General features: G+C 36.5%; 1 protein-coding gene and 2 long non-coding RNA genes across 4 annotated transcripts; 1 reads left to right on the top strand and 2 right to left on the bottom strand.

Annotated features, from left to right (window-relative positions):
* Positions 1-16: 16 nt before the first annotated feature.
* LOC125608520 lies at positions 17-919 on the top strand. Its single transcript, XR_007339402.1, has 3 exons — positions 17-86; positions 160-300; positions 553-919. It is a non-coding gene; the product is annotated as an uncharacterized LOC125608520 (long non-coding RNA).
* A 1,997-nt stretch (positions 920-2,916) lies between these two features.
* Positions 2,917-4,806, bottom strand: LOC106406863. 2 transcript variants are annotated; one of them, XM_048778930.1, is made up of 6 exons: positions 4,527-4,806; positions 4,370-4,443; position 4,239; positions 3,944-4,045; positions 3,566-3,850; positions 2,917-3,491 (listed from the first exon to the last, which is right to left on the bottom strand). In XM_048778930.1, exons 1-6 carry the CDS (start codon positions 4,638-4,640, stop codon positions 3,246-3,248), a joined length of 822 nt encoding a protein of 273 aa, XP_048634887.1. In that variant the 5' UTR covers positions 4,641-4,806; the 3' UTR covers positions 2,917-3,245. The 2 variants fall into 2 exon arrangements, with proteins under 2 accessions (XP_048634887.1, XP_013703056.3); XM_013847602.3 differs by lacking the exon at position 4,239 and having other exon boundaries at positions 4,527-4,804.
* Positions 4,807-5,616: 810 nt separating this feature from the next.
* Positions 5,617-6,598, bottom strand: LOC125608519. Its single transcript, XR_007339401.1, has 2 exons — positions 6,174-6,598; positions 5,617-5,917 (listed from the first exon to the last, which is right to left on the bottom strand). It is a non-coding gene; the product is annotated as an uncharacterized LOC125608519 (long non-coding RNA).
* Positions 6,599-21,663: the final 15,065 nt, after the last annotated feature.

Raw genomic sequence — 21,663 nt, 5'->3', positions numbered from 1 at the left:
CGAGAGAGAGAGTCTCTCCTTTTTCCAGTAAGCAGCTATTCCTCTGTCTCTGTGAGTCTACTCTTCTCATGGACGGTGGGAGAACGGTAAGCTTTCACGACCTCCCCTGTTTTGTAATGCATGGTTACTTGAAACTGATTGTTTAAAATCTTGATTTAGAGCTTTTGGATGGAGAAGGGAACCAGGAAGAAACATTGGCTGCTATTAGCGAGGAAGCTGGAGCATTGGCCACGGCTGATGGGAACCAAGAGCTTAAACTCAAGTGTCATATAAACTACTGTTCTTCAGGACTTTTGTAAGGTAAAGAATACATCTTCTTTGCTTGGGAGTTGATATTTTATTTCTATCTTTGATCGTTTATTTTTGGAAATTTTACGACTTTGATTAAGTGTTTATCTATTTAGTCTTCTCTTTAGAATTATTCCTATGAATGATCTGCAGAAGTCAATTTGAAATGCAATATAGGTTTGATTTGACACAAGTATTTGTTTGTCTCAGATTCATCTTTACAGAGTGATTGTTTTCTTTTTAAAAAAAATTCATCTGTTGTAGTGGAAGTGGTTGTCCAAGATGGTAAGAAGAAAAAGAAAGGTAGAAGACTAAGGAAGAAGATGAAGAACAACGAAAAGTGGGTGCTTGGGTAAAGGAGGAGAACACAACATTATAAGAAGGTTGTGCTTGGACATGTGAGGTGTCATAAGGGAAGGAACTATAAAATGATTTTCACCTGAATTATTTATCGTGGCTGGAGGGGTTGTGATTTCGGGACCGACCTCTGTTTTTGTTTTCTTTGCTGGTGGAGGAGCAAGAAAAACATTCAGATATTTCATTTGATATACTATGCGTTTCAGATCTGAGATTGTTCAAAAAGTAAAATTTAAGATGAGACTTCTTAACAAAGTGATTTCAAGCAAGTATATTTTCTGATTTTCATCCCATGATTCTCATGTGTGCTATATACCAAATTTTTTTAAAGTATCCAATCTCCTTATATTCAGAACATCAGAAGCAGAGTATAAGGTCTTGCACATTGACTTCGGGCTGATAACATCATACAACAACATATTCTATTTTCTTTTCTTTTTTTCCAAATGCAAGCGGTACTGAATTCACATAGAAAGCCATTGAATTCGTTAGATGCATGAGCTATAGTTAAGCAACATTAGTCATCAAGACTATTAAGTAAGAAAGAACTTTGTGATAATACAATGCAAACACGCAAGCATATGAGGATAAGCTCTTCACATTTCACTTTATTGTATGATATTGAAATTTGAGATGAATTGACAAAAATCATCAATACATGAGTTTTAAAATCCATTCTCATACACAAAACTTCAACAAACAACAAATTTTACGGGGTTTTTACAAAATTATTTTAGTTTTATGTTTATTGTATATTGTATATTTATTTTTAGCTTAGCATCTTTTTCTTTTTCCATAGTTTTTATTTGTTGAATGTTTCTGGCAATGCTTTGATTGTTATTCTTCTCTTAGGTTTCCAATCATCTCTTGTGAGATATTCACATCTGAATTTGATGTTATTTTTAAGAATTTGGTGGAATATGGTCATTTTTCCTCATTCATTTTATTTGGATCTGATAGGTTATATATATATATATGATGACGAAAATATATTATATTTATCTTTATTTTTGTCATTTATTGAATCTAATTTGACATCACAGCTAATGGATTTGCCATTCCTTTTTTTTTTCAGAAACGATGGCTACTTTTTCAAGGTCTAATTTTTCGAGGTCTACCATACGTGAAACCGGATGATCTAGGACTACGTACTCTTTTTTTTACGACTGTTGTTTTTCTACAACCTGAACTAAAGAAAAGGTAAGTTTCAAAAAATAAATAAAACTAAAAAAAGGTTTTTCTGCCTGACACCTTAATAATCTACTTGATTAAAGTCAGTAAATGTCGAGTTTTTAAAATAAACTAATATTTTTGAATTTCTCCAAATACCATAGGCTTCCACAAAAAAAAACAGTGAAATGGACCTATTAAAGAAGAAACATACAAAATAAATGTTGCAAAATATTAGTATTATCTAGGATATTTTGTTCTATATTTCTTCCTCGCATGGAAAAGAAAATAAGGACATGATTCTTACAACTCATTCTCATGACCATTGTATTTTTAATCACTGTAATTTCAATTGTTCCTAATTCCACCACTTTCTTAAGGCAGATAAAAATTAATCGATTCAGTAAAAAAAGAGAGATAAAAACTAATCGATATAGATACTCAAATTATATTATATAAAAAAAGAACAATGCAAAAGAGAATATATAACTTTCAATAGCGTAAGTAAAAACTTATTTTTAGTAGAAAAATGGAAATTCAATTATTGCAATGTTTAAATTAGTTGTGAATTTAAAAGTTGTATTTGTTTGACAGAAATAGTTAATTTTTTTATATTTATTTGAGGATTTTTATTTCTATAATCGATACCATTATATATATATATATATATACATTCAAATATAAACGCTAAAAGCTTAAATTAAATTAAAAATTATAAACAACTCGGGCGTAGCCCGAGAAAAGCTCTAGTATCATATAACCATACTAAATATCTTCAATAAATATTTTATGCTAAAATACAATGAAAAAAAAGATTTAAATTTAGGAATGCACTTATGTTATTCCACCTTATAAAACTTTAGGAATGCACTTATGTTATTCCACTTTGACCTAAGCAACTTCAAAACAAAGTACTACACTACGGTAATTATAACCACTATTAAAAATACCGGTAAAAAAATACCATTCTCTTTTTGACATATTTTTATTTTCATATTTTTAACATATTTTCTTTATTAAAACTATAAAATAAATTGTAAATTCATTTAATAATAAAATATAGAATCTGGCGTGTAACGCCAAACTACTAGTAAAATAATATTCCACGCAATTACATCTCTATTAATCAATAAAATCAATCAAGTACCCAACAAAATACAAAGTCATAGCAAGTCAGAACTCTCAAGGAATTTAAAAAAAAAAAACACAAGGTCCTGAAAACCAGATTAGCTTTCAAACTACAAAGTCCGATGGATGACCTATCTCGATCAATCCATAACCCACCAATCACACAAATTTGGAAACATAGAAAACAGAAGCGTCCAAATGTATATTATCTAATAAAAATGAGAATGATAAATAATTAGACCTTCTAAGTTTGTAGAGAATTTAAAATCTGGAACTATATAATTATTATTGGAAGGGTAGATTTAGACCAAAGCAATGCTGCTCTCCCCGCCTGGTGGTTTACGTACGCCACCGAAGTAGTCACGAGACGTGGCCTTTGCATCTGCAAATATGTTATTGCCACTTATCTCTTTCAACTTTGCCATGCTTAGAAGCTTCTCCGCCGTCACCGCGGACGGAGACGTATCATCTCCTTTGAATACATTATTTCCCGACAAATCTGTAAATTTCTTGTCCGGAATCTTCTTGGCCGTCTTTAGTTCCCCATCCTGCGACAGTTAGAAGAATTTGTGAGTGATCATTGGGTATTATCGTACAAATGTTACAGTTGAGAGAGCGTTACGGTTTTGGTATCAGATTGTCCGAGGTCGAAGTTGTCTTTATAAGCCAAGGCACGAACGGTAGGACGAAGTTTGATTTCAGGTGGTGGAGCAAAGATGTTATGACCACTAAGTTCCTTAAACTTAGAATCTGAGAATTGCTTATTAAGCTTAGTATCAGATTGGCTTTGCAGTGTACCACTGAGCTCACGCTGCTTGGCCACTTCCGGCACCGTTGCTGGTTTCTTTGGCGTAACAATCTCTTCTTCCCCAAATGAAATGTGACTTACAGTTGCTTCTGCTTGTTTCTGAACATTTCCAGACACACACAAAATGATTGATCAAATAACATAATCAAACAACACAAGAAAATGTTTCGAAAATCTAAAGAAGACACAAACCCGGTATGTTCTTGTTCCTGTCTCCAAAGCATCATTTTGTTCATACACAGAGAAAATCCCACTTCCTGTGATCTCCTTCATCTTGTAGTTTGAACAAGCTTCCTAAAAAACAATCAAGTTCGGTTTTCGATATTAACAAGAAGATTTGATTAGTAACAACACTTAAACGCAAAAAAAGAAAGAACAAAATTAGCAACAATTGTTCCATTCAGACAGAGTAGGAGACAAAATTAGAGAAGCGTGAATTATACAAAAAAGATCTAGAAATGGAAATTAAAATATTTATATAAAAAACTCTCTTCTAACAACACTATAACGACAGGATCATCATTCATCAAATTGACAGATTCCTGGTACTTGTTTGATAACTATATCAAAACAGTACCATTTCGTTTTCTTTCTGCTAATTCATCAGATCTATCTTACCTCTTGTTCAAGCTCTCCACTTCTTCGTCTGTAACTTGTCCTCCAAACACCACTTTCCTGATTCCATCCGACGGCTACGATTGATTCCCCACAGTTCCAATTTTTAATTTTTTTTTGTGAGTAGATCGCAAAATTAAACTGAGTTCGTAGTAACTACCTGGTGCGATCTGGTTGGGACGGCGGAGGGAGACTCAAACGGTTGATTATCCGGCCAAGTCAGTAGATCCGCTGTCGAAGTGTGTGGTTTCCTCACGGGCGTGTTTTTCTCCATACGTTCGTTATCGATGACAATGCTTCGAGAACGCAACAACAATGCGGACGCGTATGTATAGAGAGATGACGAAAAGAGTGGAGTAGTAGCTACTCTTCTTCTCTTTCAAAAGTTTTTAAATCGTTTTTCGTTTCTGTAAACAAATATTATTATCCCAACTGGTGAATATATGAATCAACTACCGCCTTTTGCTTTTTATTTAAAAACTAGATATTTTCCGCGCTATTGCGCGGATTGACCCGTTTTGAATGCATATTGCAATGTAAAATCAAATACTTTTTTTTTAAGAAACAAATCAATTATATTTACATACATAGTAAATTTTAAAATTACATGTACTAAACCAACTATAGCTAAGCTTTACTTTCTGGAGTTATATTGACAAAACAATTATTGCTAAGCGTTACTTTCTGCAGTTATATTAACAAAACAATATTCCATCTGTTTTATATTAAGTGTCACTTTAACTCATTTTTCTTGTTTCACAAAAAATGTTATTCTACAATATCAATGCAATTTATACATCTTTTCAGTTCAAAATTAATTACAAAATGCATTAATTTTATAAATAAATCGATTTATCCAAAAATACTATTGGTTAGATATATGATATTAATGAAAATATAAATACATTTTAATGAGTTGCTTAATATGTGTGAGAAGTGTCTAAGTGACACTCTTTGTAAAACAGAAGGAGTAGTATATAAAGTATTGATGATAACATGATATTGCAGTTTATCTATTAGTAAAAAATAGTTAAAACATATTGCATAATCTAGATGTGGTTGACCAAAATATGAGATAGTATACTAATAATTTCACAGATGTAAACATATTTAACTCATTACTTAATTATATTTTACTTTATTTCTGTTTTACCAAATTCAAATGACCTCAAGCATATCCAGACATTCAATATGCTAAGCTTCTGATATTTGTTATATTAAATACTGTTCAGAAAAAAAACTTTTAGGGGTTGTACCAATTCGAGATTTAATAAATTTTCAAGCAAAAAACATTTTTCAGCCATAATTATTAAAGAGAAGAAAAATTATTGATAAAAGGTTTTGTTATATACCCCTTCGAATACAATGTTATAAATCTGACCTAGCAATCAAAATATGAGCAACGTGTTGGTTGAGAGTCTCTAGTTTGTTGGAGTCTCCTTCTGTTTCATTCTTCTTTAACCATCGTCGACTTTAATTATTAAGTAGACAATCTCATTGTAAGTTTGAAGATTCTTCTTCACCATCATTTCACTCTTCTGCGGTTTCAATCTGATACATAGTAACATAGATATATTTTGAGTCAAGCACATTTGGTTCGAGAAAGAATTTCATCACATGATGACGTGGTAACAACTATCCCTCTGCAAAAAAGTTAAAAAGAACTCAAAACTGCATACCGGAAGATAACTAAATGCCATCTATCACTTAAAACTTATTACTTATTTTCCTGCTAAACAACTATTGTATGAACTATTTACCACAAACAAACAAAAAAACTATTATATAAATTGTCCACACCACTAACCAATGTACACCTGCCAATTTCTGAAAGCCATCTATCAATTCGCTTCATCCTTTTCAAAATCATTTTGTCCACGATATCGATTGTGTCTGCAACTTCAAAACGCTTTTATGAGGAAAAGGAATTATATGAAAGATAAAAGTAAAGGTTACTTTGTGGAAGAAATTAAGCAGTTTGGAATAATTTTATAAACAGATTTGTTATCGAAGTGATTTGAGAGTTCATTTATAGTTGATGTAATAGAGGAGGTGGAGATCGTGCTTGCAGTGGTTAAGGCAGTTGAAACCATTATTTTTTTATTTTACGTAGAAAAGAAATAAATTGATTCGTTTCATTTTTTTCTTTTTAATAATTGATTTTCTTAAAAACTTAAACATTAAATATGTGGCAAAATATGATTAGTTGAGTGACTTGTGATTTAGTATATAAGAGATGAGCCGCACACCATTGGCTCATTTTTATATACTGGACACGTGCCAGTGGTAGTTGGAGGATTACCTGCTGTAGCCAGTTTTGTCTTCAAATTTTAAATTTTCAAAATTTGCTTTTGTTTGTACCTTACCCTTTGAAACTAATGAGATCCTAGGATGATGCTCTGGAACAGATGGGATAATCCTTGCAGAAACGAATCAAAAGACTCAAGCTTCTCAAGGTATGTGGATCGAATGGTGACACAAGAGGCTGCGGAAAGGCTTCTTGATACTCCTAGGCTTAGATCGGATATGACACACCTCTCTAAAGCCCTTGGGCGTTGGATATTACACACCAACAGACTGGATATTACACACCAGACACTCACTCACGACAAGAGAGAAAAGAACCAAAAGGTTTTGATAAAAGATTGCATAATGATAAAAGAAGATGGCTACAAGCTTATATAGAGAAGGCTGGAACAGGCTCCACTTCTCGAATTCATTAAAGGGAACAGGCTCCCTTGGTAATCTAAAAACAAGACTAAGACTTATTCAAATTTTAAAAGAGTTTCGAAATTTAAAAACATGAAATAAAAATCATAGTCTAAATATAACATAAGATAGATATGCATCCGAGATGCACCCATGATACATCATCTAGGAGATATGTAAGTGAACTTGATGCCTCATTAAAAACCTTGATTGGAAAACCCAGTGGGACAAAACCAATCAAGGGAAAAAAAGTACACACAAGCTATTTGCCTAGATGATGATCAGCTTGAGTGTAGAGTAGCTTGAATGTAGATCGAGTTGTCTTTGATGATAGAAGCTTTATTTCGGCTCAGACATTCTTCAAGTGTAGGTTCGTCAACAGCTACAAGCTCTCCATGATCAGGTTCATGATTCCATTCCTTGGTGCTTTCCATGATCATATCATCCCCTCCCACTTCAAAAAGATTTGTCCTCAAATCTGTGTTACCTGCAATAGAAGGGACCAAGTCAGTAACATGAGAGTTTATAATCAGATTACACTTACCTTGCAAGCCTCTTTGATAGGCATTGTCGTTGACTGGTTCTATTAGGTAGAAGGGACTGATCCATTTGTCTTTTCTCACTCCTGAGGCATTACTTAAACCTGATACATTGAAACAAGACAAGTTAACACAAGCAAAATCATCATAGAGTAAGAGTCTTATCCCAAAGTTGTCTTTTCTCGGTTTTGGCTTGTATGCTGCATCTGGAGGTGCTTCTTTGATGAGGATGAAGCAATTGTCGTCCTGATGTCTCTCCTGGCTTAGATCAGGCGGCTTGAAACGTTTGTCTTCCTCACGCTTGTTCTTTCTTTTTGCATGCTTCAAAGTTTTCATATAATCTGCACATGACTCTTTTGGCAAAAACAAGTGCATCATATCGGTGTAATCAATAAAAGAACTCTTGAAAACATGATTAGTTACCTTACCATGCTCACCTGGTCGCCATAGATAGGATTGAGATGTTCTGAACTCAGAAAAGTTCAGACAAAGTAAACACAGAATCACCCGTCTTGTAGAACCCATAACTCTTTCATTTGAGAAGCTTTGGTCATGATTCCAGTTCGACGTGAGACCCTGATGAGTGTAGTTTCCATTGCAGTTGAGTTTGTTGCTTAATTCCTTCTGGTTGCTGAGATATGATCCTCGGACTGCTCCTATGTCAAAGTTGGCGGCTAGACAGCTTCCAAGATTTGATTGTTGCATCTCCAACTTAGCCAAGTATCCATTCTTGATACTCTGATCATTACTATAGCCTCTCTTTTCGAAAATTCTAGCACTCAAAACTGTTTGTCCTGTACCAATAGAAAGCAAATCAGGTTTCATGCGTTTCTTTGAGTGTAGATAATTACCTCGGGTTTGTTTATTTGAAGTTTGATGTAGACTGAGTCCATCTGGTGGTTTCTCCTTGATTTGGGAAGAAAACATGAGTCCTCCTCCTGCTCCAGTAATCACTTCACCATTTTCTTTAGTGAAATCTCCATTTCCACTCTTGGTTTGACAGTCTCTGAAATGGTATTGAAGCTTTTGCAAATCTGGTGGCTTCCACACTTTGACATTATCAAGAAGCAAAGCATTTTGATCAGCTTCCAACTCCTTATAACCCCAGCTGGTTTTAGCACGAGCAGAGCACTCTCCAAGGATGATAAGTATGCTGTCATATGCTCCAGGTTTCCACAAGTAGATCTGTAACCTTCCAGCCCAATCTGATATAAGCAGCTCACAGAATTTGGCTAAACCGATATGTTTTGCGGAATTGACAATATCTTGATGATCAGGTGGCCATTTGCTGCGTTTTCCGGTTTGTTGGATCCAGGAAAGAGTGGGTAACATTCTCCAATTGGTTTCGTAGTGAAAATCTTGCTGAGCTGAGACGTGCATCCCTTTAGCTTCAGAGGGTAAAAGATCACCAAAAACAATTGTTGTTGCTGCCGATTTCTTCTCAATCACTATGGGATTGTTCCTGTGATTCCACAACTCTCCTCCAGGCTCAAATACAACATGTTCCATGCCCAGTTCGTGTCTTGAAAGCTCTACTGCTCTGGTCTTGTTCCACACAAAAGGAGTGATGAGAAAAGTACCCAAGAATGTCCTTTGGAAACCGTTTGAATCAGTGACAAATAGATGCTCTACTCTACTGTCTGATTTTGATTCCTTGAGTGCCTCCTCTTCTATTACATCCTGTTTGAAGAGAATCAGGTCGTCCTTGATGGGTTGATCATCTTTCTGAATGGTGATTGTTGGAATCTCGGTTTGATCTTCTTGAACTAGTGCAGCCAAGTCTGATTGTGCAACTGAGTCTGGTTCTACATCTTTGAGTTCTGAGACAGTTGAGGAAGGCGCTTGGTTCTGTACTTCTAAGGATGGAGATATAGTCTTGGACAGTTTAAGTTGTTTCTCCACATCCCTAAACGCTTGTGAAATTGCCTTCCTTATGCTATCTTCAAAAGAATGGGTTGATGTTTTGCTTGATGAAACCAGGTTACTCGATGGACTTGATCTCTTGCTGTCTGATTGTTTCTGAACTGATAATGAAGAACATAGCTTTGTCTCAGGCTGCTTTTGAATAACTTCCTTGTGGTACTGTCTTGGAACGTACTCTCTACGCATCAAAACCCTCAGCTTAAGCCATGTTTCCACTGGTTCTTTTCCATCAAGTCTTCTGCACTTTATCAACTGATTCCACCATCTTAAAGCATGACCACAAAACTCAGCAGTAGTCATTTGAATCTTCTTCCTTTCAGCATAGTGTTGACTACTGAAAATCAACTCAATCTTCTTTTCCCACTTCACATAAGCTTCAGGATCCGCCTTGCCTTGGAATGGAGGGATTTGAAATTCATATCCAGCATGCTTCCGGTTCCTGTCAAACTGATCAAACTCTTTTTGCCTGTACTCATCTCTGGTTGATCTTGAGCATTCTCTATTCTTCTTTGGCTGATGTTTTCCTTTGTGCTCCTCCTCCATTGGTACCTGAGACACAAATAAAACAGAAACCAGTAACTAGTTCTAAGAGAAACAACACTCAGAATTAACAACAGATCAAATTTTATAACGACAAGCAAATCAAATAAAACAGTTTGATAATCAGAACAATTCACCAACACAATATGATCGATCAATCTTAAACAGAGACAATTTAAATTCGAAATCTAATCAACCAAACAAGATAGTTTATATTCAAAGCAATAAGAACAGATCGGAATCACACAAATCCAAAACAGAAACAGATTAAGCAAATCGATTACTTCTGCAACAAGAATGTGAAAAGTTTTTATAAGAAACGAGATCAACAAGCTTGAATCTATTAATAACTCAACAACACAATCATAGATCAATCAAAACTAGTGAGAATAAGAATAGATCGACAGGTTTTTAACAAACACAAACGGATTTATCAGATTTAAACGCCAAGAACACAGATCAGATCAAGCAATCGGATAACTTGATAAACAAGGATCCGATCAGTCTAATACCCAAAACAAGATCTAATTAACCCAAGTTCGATAGATTCTTACACAAGAAACACAGATTAACACGAAATCAAAGAGTATATGAAGAGACTTCACCAGATTCGTGATCAAAAACACTTAGATCTAACAGATTTCAACAATAGAAACTTAGATCGATCAAAATCTCAACAGAATATGAAGAGATCAAATCGAAAAACAGATAGAAATCAAAACACTTCCCTTCCAGAGTTGCTCTGATACCACTTAATGAGATCCTAGGATGATGCTCTGGAACAGATGGGATAATCCTTGCAGAAACGAATCAAAAGACTCAAGCTTCTCAAGGTATGTGGATCGAATGGTGACACAAGAGGCTGCGGAAAGGCTTCTTGATACTCCTAGGCTTAGATCGGATATGACACACCTCTCTAAAGCCCTTGGGCGTTGGATATTGCACACCAACAGACTGGATATTACACACCAGACACTCACTCACGACAAGAGAGAAAAGAACCAAAAGGTTTTGATAAAAGATTGCATAATGATAAAAGAAGATGGCTACAAGCTTATATAGAGAAGGCTGGAACAGGCTCCACTTCTCGAATTCATTAAAGGGAACAGGCTCCCTTGGTAATCTAAAAACAAGACTAAGACTTATTCAAATTTTAAAAGAGTTTCGAAATTTAAAAACATGAAATAAAAATCATAGTCTAAATATAACATAAGATAGATATGCATCCGAGATGCACCCATGATACATCATCTAGGAGATATGTAAGTGAACTTGATGCCTCATTAAAAACTTTGATTGGAAAACCCAGTGGGACAAAACCAATCAAGGGAAAAAGAGTACACACAAGCTACTTGCCTAGATGATGATCAGCTTGAGTGTAGAGTAGCTTGAATGTAGATCGAGTTGTCTTTGATGATAGAAGCTTTATTTCGGCTCAGACATTCTTCAAGTGTAGGTTCGTCAACAGCTACAAGCTCTCCATGATCAGGTTCATGATTCCATTCCTTGGTGCTTTCCATGATCATATCAGAAACAAAGAAAAATATTGTTTCAAAGAAAAACAAGATTTTGATCCGTGCTTGTAAAATGCATGGTTAATTTTAAATATAAAATTATTAATCGGTTTGTTAGTTCATATTAGAAATGACCAATCTAATTTTTTCAATTCGTTTTGTACTTAATATATAGTTTACATATTTTAAGGAATAACCCGTAAAAACTGTAATTGTAAAAATATGCAATTGTTGGTATACATATATGTTTTTTTTACTTTACCAATCCAATACCTATGAACTATTATTTTATAAAATTCTTAGCCCGTTATTATTTCACAATAAAAATAATAAATGTATTGTTTTAGTCCATCTCGAACTTAATAAGTATTTTACATATTCGGTGACATATTCGGTGAAATAGCACATAAAACTGTAATTGTAAAGATATATAATCGTATATATATCGTATATATATGTGAATATATGTGTGTGTATGTTTTCTGTTTTACCTGTCCAAAAACTATGAACCAAACCTTCGCCAAAACCGAAAATATATAGACATAAATAAGTGAATTGGATTTTTAATTTCGAATACCAAAAATATAATTTAATGGTGATAATATATTTCATGCGGTAGGAATAATAGATGAGGATGGTGTGTTATAGTAGGAGAGATATGTTTTTGGTTCAACGTATAAAAATACTTTTCACTAATAAAAAAATTTAATTCGACCTTCCTTCCTACTATAATAATTCTAAGATATTTTTAGTTTTACATATGCCCAACCTTAGCCTTAGTTTTCAACTTTTATCCGTATAATCACATTTAACAGTTTTATTATGCTTTGTATTTATCGTTGGTTTCCAAATGGTTAGTGGAAACCAGTTTACTCGGGAGAAAACCAACAGCTGTAAATGAAATAAATTATTTTGTAGAGCTTGTGAAATAGATTGCATGAAAATATGGTAGTTTGAAGTTTCAAAAGAAAAAAAAACTATGGTAGTTTGTAAAATGTAGGAAAAATAGTTAGCCTAATTTTCTTTTTATTAACATATAATATTTTTTATTTTTTTTAAAGTTATATATTTAATTGTTGACTAAAGCAAATATGAAGTAACATGTTAAATAAATAGGTTCAACAACTTTTTAGAAGTAAATTTTTGGGATGATTACCTTTAATAGTATAGATATTAATTATGTGAACTATGTACAAAAATCTATTCCATGCGTAAAGAATTGTCTTTTCTTATAATTTTTTTCTAGATTTTGATCTGCGTTTTTTGATAAATATATATATTTGTTGACTATTTGATAAAAAAATTATATATTTTTTTAATTTGAAAACATCTTGTTTATAATTTTTATATCATAGTTCTCCAATCTATAGTGTAAATCATTTTTTTTTTCTTGGTAAAATGTTAAAGATTATATTACCAAGTTTTCATTTTTTTAAAGAAGAACACAGATACAAAGTAGCAGAGTGCAAAAATTGAAACTAAACAGAGCATCTAAAGCAGAGTACAACTTTAAACAAAAGAAGATGATGTCCGGAAAGGGACTGATGTTAACGTAGCAGCGACGGACCTAATGAGAGGGTATGAGCGCAACAAGCCTCCAGTTGCCGTGAGCTACCGGAGAGAAAGGCGTCCTCAAACCTTGAAACACCGGCTCCTACAGCTTCTAGAAACCCACTCATCAATACATTCCCAAAGAATCACGTCCCGAGCTCGCAAGCACATCCAACATTGCCTCACCGGCAGCACGAGGAGGAGTCCACAACCGGCGATGCCGTCCCGAAGGACGGGAGTTCAAAGATTGCTGCCTCCAACTCCTCAAGCCCGGGACCGTGTACACCCTTTTAACCCAGCACATATAGAGCAATGAGACAGGTCGGGCACATCTCCTCCGACGAAACAACCGTCGAACGTAGCAAGAAGCCCGAGAGCCAAGCTAACACCTTTCCGCTGACCTAAGAACCACTCGCTTTCACCAAAGCCAACTTACTAAGATGACGAAGGTACATAGACTGGTGACGAGGAGCGCCACACCGTAGAACCTACTCCGACTTTAGAGTGATGTAAGAACCACATGCCAAGAGGAGCTCGACAGGGGGAGACAGCAGCTTCACACGCCGCCACTGGCGAGATCGCAAGGAAGAGGCGACGACCATCCCATGGAATCTCTCCACACGCGACCTCATGGAGGCCACCAGAGAACCAAAAGAGGAGCAGAGGAACTTGAGATCCAAAGATCCACAAGAGCCAAGACCGCTCAGAAACCAGACACTATGAAGCCAACAGCCACGCTCCGCAGCGAAAATATCGAACGAGCTTATCCCACGACTCACGCGCCACCAACTCGAAGAATTTGGTCAGAGAAAGGGAAAACGTCACCGGGCAGAGATCCCTTCGCAGACTGGAGACACCACAATAGAAGGGAAGACCGTCCTCAAGCCCCACCGCAAACCACCATGGACCACCAGATCTGAGCCAGGAACCGCTGGATCTGAACCGGAGACAAATCGACCAAGCCCAACCCCAGCCAAAAGAGAGATAGACCACGGAGATGAACAGAGAAACACAATAAAAACACAGAGAGAAACTACCGGCGACCACCCCTAGAGGACGGCGGCCACCGGGAGAGCACAACAAAATTAGGGGTTTTTTTTAGTTGAAGAGAGGTTGGAGCGTAAAAGGTTAGATGGTTTTGAGTTTCGGTAAATATTTTTTTTTTGTAGATTATTGTTTTACTTAAACCGAATGTCATTTTTATTAGAAACACAAATAATTCAAAAGTTTGATATGATAATGTTCAATCTAAATGGTACACCATGTATTTAAATATTGATGGTACTGAAATGTTGTTTGAGTTGAACGAATTTATTTTTTAAATGGCCAAGTATTGGAAACACTTATATAATTAATTTATGATTGTATATTTCAAGAGTTGTAATTAAAAAGTAATTTGCACATGTTTGTTTTTAATAAAATTTGTAATATTATTAAACTTGGTTATTTTTTGTTAATGTATTGTGCTTCTTAGGCTCCGAATGGTAAATGCGGTAGCGGTGCGGGACAAACGGTTTAACTGTGGTGCAGTTTTAACAGTTATAAAATCGTATAGATATATGGTATATGTGGAGATTTTTGTTACTGTTAACTGCAGTGCAGAGCGGAGCGGTTCGTAACATTCGAAGCCTTAATACGGGCTTTTATTTTGTCAGCCGCTAGTAGTTATTAATATTGGTCTAAATATGATTCAAAATAGTGACGAGTCGTGCTTCAAACTGGGCTAGCCTCGATTATTCAAACAAAAAAAATACTTAGTAGAAGACAGATATTAAGTATGACCGTTTCCTTGATTAAGGCTTCGAATGGTGACCATTGTCCCACCCCGTCCTTCAGTTAATAGTAACAAAAATCTCTACATATAATATATATCTATATATTTTTCTAACTGTTAGAACCGCACCGCAGTTGAACCGCTTGTCCCGCATCGGTCAAACCGCAGTCACCATTCGGAGTCTAAAAGAAAATCATTTGCTTCACAATTTTTTAAAAAAATTACCTTCTAGATGACGATGCTCAACCGATCAACCTGAAACGGAACAAAAAAAAAAAAAACCAATCCGATAGAGAGCGATCAAGACATCGACATCTCCAAGGATTACAAACAAAAACTGTATTAAGAAGAACATGTAAAGGTTGTCTTCGCTTTCCTTATGATTTCTTTATACTAATACACTTGTATGTATTCTTCTCAATCATGATATGTGACACCCATCACCTCTTATCTGGAGAACAGCGTACCACCAACAATACTTCATAATAATATAGCTTATATACATAATTTCACTCACCCTAGACCCAAATAAAAATCCGAATAAAAAGCTCAGTAGCACTAATCCGTCCAAATATCATATACTCATCTGTCTCACCTAAAATGGGGAAGAAAGAAGGGTGAGCAATAGGGAAGTCACTCAGTGAGGTATGAGATACTAAATCCGAAGTCCATTGACCCGGACAGAGCACTCCGAATAAATATAATTTAACCCTAATAAATGTTAAACACGGTAACTAAAGTACCCAGAGATCAAACAATAGTCCTAGCGAAGTGCACACTCGCTGCCCACTAACAGGCCAAAAACACCACCGAATATATGCTCTGTAACACACACACTGAATATGTGCTCGGTAAAACACGCCCGTAGACAATTTTTTGACACTGCTGGGTTACGGCTCAACTGGTCGACCATAGCTAGCCGTAACCTCCATACAATCCGGCATAAAGCTGCACGTCTTTGTATCCGTCTCGAACAATCTCATAAATCTTAATAAAACAACTATTTTTATTCACCAATTCTAAATGAAATCAAAGTTGAACCATCTAAATTCTTATATCCAGTTTAAGCAAAGAACCTAAAGACTAAACAAGCAATGACAGACTCAATTTCACGCAGACGGAACATATTAGAAATAAATTATACTTATTCGAGGTCCTAAGCCGTGTAAGAGAAGTTCGGGAAAAGACCCCCACCTTAGCCAAAATCGAAGCTGGATCGGAAACAAATATGTCTCTCAGTCTAGGTTTTAGCATGAATTCTTATCAAATAATTCTCACCTATAGTTTGTTGGAACTCTGTTTTACAAAAAATATAGAAGCTGATGTTTTCTGATTTTTCGGTAACCTTTCCGGCTACACCGGTGGCTATTCCGGTCAGATCATCAGCTCGTTGTAAAGCTAGTAATGAGCACTACAACCTGGTATATTCACACATCAAAAATAAATTAATATTGAATAAGAAATGATGCTAAGAAGTTGGTAGCTTGGTGTATGTAACACTGCAGCTTTTGTCTAAATGACAAAACCAACAATTGTCCCACATCGGGGAATACAAGAGTCATAGAGCAGTATAAATATGGCCTTGTGTCATATGAGTGTAAACGGTTCAGAGGAAGAGAGAGCTCCCCACGCGCGCGCCGCCGCCGCCGTCGCCGTCCGGCCGGCTCGGCTCGGCGTGGGTTTGGGCTTGGGCTTGGGCTTGGGCTGCTTTGGCTTGGGCTTGGGTGTCGGGCCTTTGGCCTGATAAGAATTATTCTTTTTGGACCAAGTTAAGCTCAACGTTTTCCCATTTATTTTGGAAAAAAACAACATACAATTTTATTTAAAACGACAAGTAGTTCGTCTAGAAAATAAAAACGTCATGCATTTTATCCTCTCGAAAGTTTAAAACGAGATAAGAGAGAGTCTTGAGGAAGAAGTTTTGGAACTCAACTTCTCTCGATCTCCGCGAGATTCTCGCCCACGTGCAGCAGCTGTTGCGGGAAGTGGGTTTTCTCCGGCTCTTTAAATATCGTCTCTCCTCTTCCTTCATTTCTTAACCTTTTCCAAATCGAAATCCAACAGCAAAAATCCCTCTGCGTAAGTCTATATTGCGAGAGTGTTTCGTAGAGTTTATAGTTCGATAAGGCGATCACGGGTCAGGCGTGATTCGTCTGCTATGGTTGTATCCTGGGACTCTATATTCGTACAGTCCCGTCTCACTAACGGAGCGAATATTTTGAGTTAAGGAAAGAGATCATATCTCGCCTCCATGTCTCTTTGCGAATACGATTTCTTATCGTCCTCGTATTCGTTTCCTATATACGTCTATTTCCTTAACTTCGCTTTTATTATATCGTTTACATCAGTCCGTTTACCGGCTTTTACAATCTTAACTCAAAATCGCTTTATGTCTAAAGCTCGAATCGGGTTGAAGAACGATTTATAAAATTGGGTTTTGGAACCGGGTTGGCGATTTGCTTTCTAGCACTTCCGCGAAACGTTTGTTCTTATTTAATAACCGTGTTTGCGATTTGCTTTTAGCATTTCCACGAAACGTTTATTGCTTGTTTCATTACGCTTTGCGGATTGCTTTCTAGCATTTTTCGCGAAACGTTTCTGATACATATTTAAAAAAACGTTCTATAAATGAATCCTTTCAAGACCGCTTTCTTAAGCAAGTTTGTGAAATATTCTAAGTCTATAAAAATGGTTTCTGCGAACGCTTTTAAGCGAGTTTGCAAAACGTTTTTTAAAGACATATATCAATATGATTTGGTTCAAACACCAAAAATGAACATCGATTTTAGACTATTATTTTCTTTAAAATAATATGTTATTTGTTGAATGGAGTACTAATCCGTTTTCATGTTTTCTCTACAGAAAAATGACAAACGATAACAACACCCCCATTGACACCACTCAACTCAACGTTGCAGCCACTGATGCAACAGTCACAACCGCTGGAAACATCACAGCGTCAACCGCTGCAGCAACAACGAGCACTATCCTCCCTGCAGGAAATGCTGCTGATGAAACTACTCGCCGTAGCCTATTCGGTGCTGGTCTTTATCAGACGGGTTCAGTTTCAGGAACTGCAAGTGGTCCGGTGGCAGTTCAAACTCCTCCGGCTGTCCCTAGTGTGTTCACTCAATGACTGATGCCAAACCAGTTTGATGGCAAAGGCTTCAAGACGTGGCAGAAGAAGATGTTGTTCTTCCTGACAACGATGAAGCTAGACAAGTTTATCCAAGAGGATAAGCCCATTATGCCTTACGAGATTGATGGTGTTCACAGTCTCGCAACTGTAGACATATGGGTGCATTCGGACTTCATCTGCAAAGGCTACATTTTGGGTCGCCTCATTGACCCATTGTACCGTATCTACTGTGAGTTCCCCACGGCGAAAGAGCTATGGAGATCACTGGACAAGATGTACAGAGGTAAGGACGCTGGCTGCCAGAAGTATGTGGTCTCAAAATTCCACGACTTCAAAATGGTGGATTCAAAACCCATCATGGATCAGGTGGAAGCACTTCAGCTCATTTGCCATGAAATCGCTGCTGAATGAATGTCTATCTGTGAGACATTCACAACTCTCAGCTTCATTGAAAAGCTTCCTCCAAACTATGCGGATTTCAAGAACTACTTGAAGCACAAGAAGAAGAAGATGGGGCTCGAGGAGCTCATCATGAGGCTTCAGATGGAATCCAGAAACCGAATTGATGACAAGGTCACTCCTAAGGAGCACAGTGTCAACATGGTTGAGCACAAAGGCAAAGGAAAGGCACACGCTCATTCTCCTGCCAAGCCTTCCAGAACTGCTGCAGCCCTGAAGGCTTCTGGAAAAAACTTCAAGAACAAAGGCATCGAAATCAATGCAAATGCGAATGTGGAGAAGTTCCGGAGAAAATGTCACTACTGCCACAAAGTGGGGCACAAGGCAGTTTAGTGTCGCAAAAAGATCAAGGATGAGAAGGCTCAGGCAAATCTCACTGTGGAGGATCTCGTTGCTGTGGTGACTGAAGCCAACATGGTTGAAAGCAACAACCCCAAGGAATGGTGGTATGACACTGGTGCAACTACCCACATTTGCACCGATAGGGCGATGTTCAGCACCTATCACAATAGCAAGACTGAGGAGAAGCTCAAGATGGGAAACACTGCAGTCTCCAAGATTGAAGGACGCGGCAATGTGATTTTGAAGATGACATCTGGACATGAGGTCACTCTGACGAAGGTGAAGCATGTGCCTGACATGAGGAAGAACCTGGTCTCGGGAACCTTGCTCAGCAAGAATGGATTCGCCACAAGTTTTGAGGCGGATAAGCTCGTGATTAGGAAGAATGGGATGTATTTGGGAAGGGGATATGTTAAGGGTGGACTTGTCAAGTTGAATGTAATGACAGTCACTCCAAAAGTTGTAGCTCCAAAAGTTTCAATGAATAAGAATTAGCCAGTTGCTTATTTGGTTGAGTCTTTTAATATATGGCATGAAAGATTAGACCATGTAAACTACAAATCTATACAAAGATTAATGAATTTAAATCTAATTCTTAAATGCAAAACAAGTAAACAAAAATGTGAAGTATGCGTACAGGCTAAGCTCACAAAAACACCATTACCTCGTGTTAAAAGAACTAATAAACCTCTAGATTTAATTCACACCGATTTATGTGATTTAAAATACTTACAAACTAGAGGTGGTAAAAAGTATTTTGTGACTTTCATAGATGACTGCACAAAATATTGTTATGTTTATTTATTACATAGCAAAGATGAAACCTTAGAAAAATTTAAAGAATTAAACTCGAGGTTGAAAATCAGCTTAAAACAACTATTAAAGTAGTTAGAAGCGACAGAGGAGGCGAGTATGATGGTCCATTTAATGCATTTTGTAAAGAACATGGAATAATTCATCAAACTACAGCTCCTTACTCACCAGAATCTAATGAAGTTGCTGAACGCAAAAATCGAACTCTAAAACAGATGATGAATGCTATGTTGCAGGAATCTGGGTTACCCCAGAACATGTGGGGGGAACCAGAACATGTGGGGGGAAGCGTTGCTTACCACTAATTATATCCTCAACAAAATTCCACACAAAGTAACTGGCAAAACTCCATATGAATTATGGAAAGGTAATTTACCTTCGTATAAATACCTCAAAGTGTGGGGGTGCCTGGCAAAAGTTGCGGTACCGCCACCAAAGAAGGTTACTATTGGACCTAAAACAGTGGATTGCATCTTCATCGGATATGCACATAACAGTAATGCTTATCGATTTCTGGTACATAAGTCTGAAATATCAGACATTCATGAAAATACAGTCATGGAATCAAGAAATGCATCTTTCTTCGAAAATATTTTTCCATATAAGGAAAAACAAGGTTCAAAACGAGCTCGAGAAGAAAGAGACAATGACAAGAACTCAGAAACTGAGACAAACGTCGAGATTTCTATAAATGATATTTCAGAAAATGAAGAAAAAGATGAACCTCGAAGAAGCAAAAGAGCTCGAAAGGAAAAATCTTTTGGAGAAGATTTCCTAATGGTATTTTTACTGGAAAATGCTCCAAAAACTTTGGCAGAAGCCATGGCTTCACCAGAAGCTCCATTTTGGAACGAAGCTGTCAGGAGTGAATTACATTTGATTATGCAAAATTATACGTACTACATAACGGATTTACCACCTCGCTGCAAAGCATTAGAGAATAAATGGATAATGACACGCAAACCTGGTGGAAAATACAAGTCTAGGCTTGTAGTTCAAGGATTCCGACAAAAGGAAGGCCTTGACTATTTTGATACATATTCTCCAGTGACGAGAATAACATCAATAAGACTGATGATAGCAATCGCAGCCTTAAGAGACCTAGAAATCCATCAAATGGATGTAAAAACTGCTTTTCTAAATGGTGATTTAGAAGAGGAAATTTACATGAAACAACCTGAAGGTTTTATCATTCCCGGACAGGAAGACAAAGTATGTCGACTTGTAAAGTCACTTTATGGACTTAAACAAGCTCCTAAACAATGGCACGAAAAATTTGACAATACAATGATGTCAAATGGTTTCAAAATTAATGAATGTGACAAATGCATATACTGCAAAACTACCAAAAATGCGTATGTTTTGCTATGTCTATATGTAGATGATATGCTCATTATTGGAAGCAATAAAGACGTTATCAATCAAACAAAAAACATGCTCAAAGGGACATTTGAGATGAAAGACTTGGGATTAGTAGATGTAATTCTCGGGGTTAAAGTCATAAAAAATTCAAACGAAATTATCTTAACCCAATCTTATTATGCTCAAACAATATTAGAGAGATTTAAAAACTACTCTAATAGTACGGCAAAAACTCCGTTAGATCCCCAAATGCACTTGACAAAGAATTCAGGTGAAGCGGTTTCACAAAACGAGTATGCACGTGTAATTGGAAGTCTCATGTACTTGACAAATTGTACTAGACCAGATCTGGCGCATGCAGTAAATGTACTTAGTCGATATACAAGTAATCCAGGTCATACACACTGGAAAGCTATAACGACGGTACTCAATTACTTGCGCTACACCAAAGATTTTGGGCTTCACTATGGTAAAGAACCAGCAGTTTTAGAGGGATACAGTGATGCTAACTGGATATCAGATTCTAAAAAATCAAAATCCACAAGTGGATATGTCTTTACACTAGGAGGAGCAGCAATATCATGGAAATCTACCAAACAAACAGTGTTAGCCAGATCAACCATGAAATCTGA

The sequence above is a fragment of the Brassica napus genome, chromosome A5 (genome assembly GCF_020379485.1).
Source record: "Brassica napus cultivar Da-Ae chromosome A5, Da-Ae, whole genome shotgun sequence".
In the NCBI taxonomy this organism is placed as follows: Eukaryota; Viridiplantae; Streptophyta; class Magnoliopsida; order Brassicales; family Brassicaceae; genus Brassica; species Brassica napus.
This window is presented reverse-complemented; position numbering and strand designations above follow the sequence as displayed.